Source organism: Strongylocentrotus purpuratus, unplaced genomic scaffold (assembly GCF_000002235.5).
Source record: "Strongylocentrotus purpuratus isolate Spur 01 unplaced genomic scaffold, Spur_5.0 spur5_scaffold_11, whole genome shotgun sequence".
In the NCBI taxonomy this organism is placed as follows: domain Eukaryota; kingdom Metazoa; phylum Echinodermata; class Echinoidea; order Camarodonta; family Strongylocentrotidae; genus Strongylocentrotus; species Strongylocentrotus purpuratus.
Window position 1 is genome coordinate 4,234,079 of NW_022145596.1, and position 3,576 is coordinate 4,237,654.

The window sequence follows — 3,576 nt, forward strand, 5'->3', positions numbered from 1 at the left end:
CCGCTTCCCTATCATCTATAGGGTATGTTCTTATCTTTCTCGTTTGCCGTACCATTTTCTCTTTCTCTCTTTCTCTCCCTGTTTTGTATCAATAGCTCGATCTCAATCCACTCGTCTTCCTCTCCCATTCTTTATCTCTCTCTCTCTCTCCCTCTTTCTGTCTGTCTGTCTCCCTCTGCCTCTCTCTTTCTTTCCTTAATTGTCTTTACTCCCCATCCTATCCAGCTATCTCTCTTTCCTCAGCTCTTTTTTCTCCTCCTCCTCATATCTCTCGCTCTCTCTCACTCTCTCTTTCAACCTCCACATCTTCCTCCTCAGCTCTCAACTCCCTCTTCAGTTCTCTTTCTCCTGTTCCTTCTTATTAGCTCTCTTTCTCTCAACTTTCTTCCCTCGGTTTTGTGTCTCTCTCTCCCCCCCTCCCCCCCCCCCCCCCTCTCTCTCTCTCTCTCTCTCTCTCTCTCTCTCTCTCTCTCTCTCTCTTTCTCTCTTCTCTCTCTCTCTCTCTCTCTCTTTCTTTCTCCTTGTCCTCCTCAGCTCTCCATCTATCCCACTCACCCTCCATCCTCATCTCTTGATCGCACTCTAAGTGCACCCCATCGCTCAAATTGTAGACAATCATGCTCGCAATGGACGTCCAGTGGAGCATGGTGCCAACCAGCTATCCTACCAACCGTGTATGACTGCTTGAAACTTTGACAAGTCTGGACATCGAAAAGAAAAATCATTATAAAAGCTCGGAGTTGAACTCAAGTGAAATCTTGAATCCGGTTGCCCAATGTTTCCCGAAGCAGAATTGAATTACTACGTGATATAAAAAAAAATATATATTACTCATGGTACTCGGACGACCATTGGACGGAATTTATCCATCCTACCCCACATACAAATTCTGATTTTCTTTCGAATTGAACAGTGTTGAAGGGGAATTAATCTAAAACAAACTGTAAGGAAATAATCCGTTTCCTATGATTTTTAGGATCACCACCCTTTAAACATCAACGTTCATGGGGTCTCTAACTCATTTCAAGCTTTACTGGTGTCATGCATTGTCGCGTACAATCAGACTAACCGGAAACCGTCAAAAGTCAAAATTCTGAAGTTCGTAAATATGACTTTTTAAATTCGAAAAGCTTACCCTTTTTGCGCTGAAGTTCGAAAAGTTATCTTCGCTTATGCTTAACCTTAAGTTTAAAATATTAACTTCTCTTGTTCAAGTTCTAAAAGTTGACTTACCTCACGCATAAATTCGAAAAGCTAAATTATCTTTCGTTTGATTTCGAAAATCTGACATTTCACTTAGTTTAACTTGACAGAGCTGACTTATCTCTCTTTTAAATTCGAAACGCTGACTCATTTATTATCTTTTACTTCAAAAATAAATGTTTATCTCGCGTTTAAATTCTTGAGTTGAATTCTCTCGCGTTTAAACTCGAAAAGCTCACTTGTCTCGCTTTTAAGTATCTCGCATTCGAAAAGCTGACTACTCTTGAGACGATCATCTCAAGCCCGCGACATACGCACAGCTGGCGCATCAGCTGATAACTCGTCGTGCTTAGATTGTTTGCTACCGTACGTTCGCCTCATTTCTCAACCCTCAGAGAGAGCGCGCCAAAAGTGTGTCATTCATCGTGTCGTCTGTTTATTGCTAGCCTCCGACATTTGATGAGCTCCACTGTGTGTGCATTGGAACCTTAAGTGTATCGTTTGGACAGCGCGGGGAACATCCAGCATTTGATTTATTTTACAAGTGCAATCTTGGTTTAACTACACTTAAAAATGGAATCGTCCTGAAGTTTTTGTTTCCACTTAATTTGTTTGCGAAATCATCAGTCGTTTTCTGTACTTCATTTATCGGCGATGGTGCCTCAGAGAAGGTTGAAAGGAAACTTTGCTTGAGTTTATAACTCCATTAACCAGATCTTTTCATCAATTTATGAAGTAAGTTTTCGATATCCATCTCGCAAAATGATGACCAGGAACATCCCGTACGTGAGTAGCATCGTGGACACCTCGATATCGGAACCGGCCGCGGGTGATCTTGTACTCTCGAGGAGTCCCGGTGATTCGACCCTGACGTCGAAGCTCTCTTTCGATTACTCTTTCCTCCCGGAAAACTACACCATTGACTACGGCGCAAGCAGTTCCTACTTCTCATGGTTGAACGAGACACCGGGATTCCAATGCGATATTTTCCCGCAGACTGTCGGCACCAAAGCCTTCCTCGGCATCGTCTTCGCCCTCGTCACCATCGTCTGTGGCCCTGGCAACTGCCTTCTCTGCTTCCTCATCGCAAGACACAAGCGACTTCGGAGCGTCACCAACCTCCTCATCGCAAACCTGGCGTTCTCGGACGCTTTGGTCGCTCTCATTTGTGCGCCGTTTTCCTTACAATATTACCTTGCTCAGAGCTGGATCCTTCCCGACTTCATGTGCCCGTTGATGGCGATGACGAAGAACGTTTCTCTCTACGTGTCCGTCAACACCCTTCTCGTAATTGCGGTCGACAGGTAAGTCCTTACGCATCCACTGATTCCCCCAAGACTTCATTGACTCACTTGTCCTTCCCGTACACCTCTCAATAATTCCCAACCGTAATATGAACCAATTTCCACCGTTAGACCCATTTTTGTCTTTTATAACTTCCCTGAACCGAGTATACCACACGCTAGTTCCTGTTTCTATGAGAATACAAGTCAATGAACAAGTAGCATTCTTTTTTCTTTACTTTGACAACGATTCGACTTCATTGTCAAAAATGGTATATCAATATGTTACCATTTCCCATTAATTAACTTTTAAAATATGTCGACTCATTTAGCCTACTTTAACGTTTCAATCTATTTTACAAGTATGTATGTACTAATCACTATGTTTGATCATATTATAAGGTTAATGACTCCCAGTGATGAATATATTCTTTATCCCACATTGCTGTCAATCTTGCCATTGACTCTTCATACCAAACAAGTACAATCATTTCATGGCAGCTTTGTTTTCTTACAGTACCGATTTCCAAATGGAATGTCAAGTTCCTCACAGGTTCCTCATTAAACATTTTCTCATCTTCACAGTCATGTCAAGCTAGCATTTGATTCGATTTTAGACGCTCGCGTTTGGAAGTTGTATCAAATCTTGCCTCCGCTACCGATAATGTTCCACGCATACAGAACTTAAGGTGCCGGTAATATATTTAAGAACCCATGCTTAACGGTGTCTGGGCCGCGTCTCCAAGCTCAATAACGAGCTCTCGTGATGAGTGGATGAGATGACGGGATGAGGAGGGGTGAGGGTGTTGAAAAGTACACGCCTCCCCCATTCCTGGTTAGTAGAAGACCTGATTAAGGGTGGATCTGTCGGGTTAGTTCGGGGGATTCTGAGGTCAGATCCTTGACTTGTTGAAGGAAAATAAGTGACATCCTCCGTGAAGGACGTGCGAAGTAGCATTTAAGCATTATCTGATATCGTGTTATGTTTAAAAGTCATTCAACGTTTCCACACCCACCCCAATGATAGTGTGTGTAGTATACTCATGAAATTGTGTATTAACGAATAATTAGGAGATTTAGAATGTTGTAA

The 3,576-nt window shown here is 42.7% G+C and overlaps 1 protein-coding gene across 1 annotated transcript; it reads left to right on the top strand.

Moving 5' to 3' along the window:
• The first annotated feature begins 1,965 nt into the window (after window positions 1–1,965).
• Window positions 1,966–2,511, top strand: LOC100889897 (prokineticin receptor 2). Its single transcript, XM_030981241.1, has one exon. It carries the CDS (start codon window positions 1,966–1,968, stop codon window positions 2,509–2,511), a length of 546 nt encoding a protein of 181 aa, XP_030837101.1.
• Window positions 2,512–3,576: the final 1,065 nt, after the last annotated feature.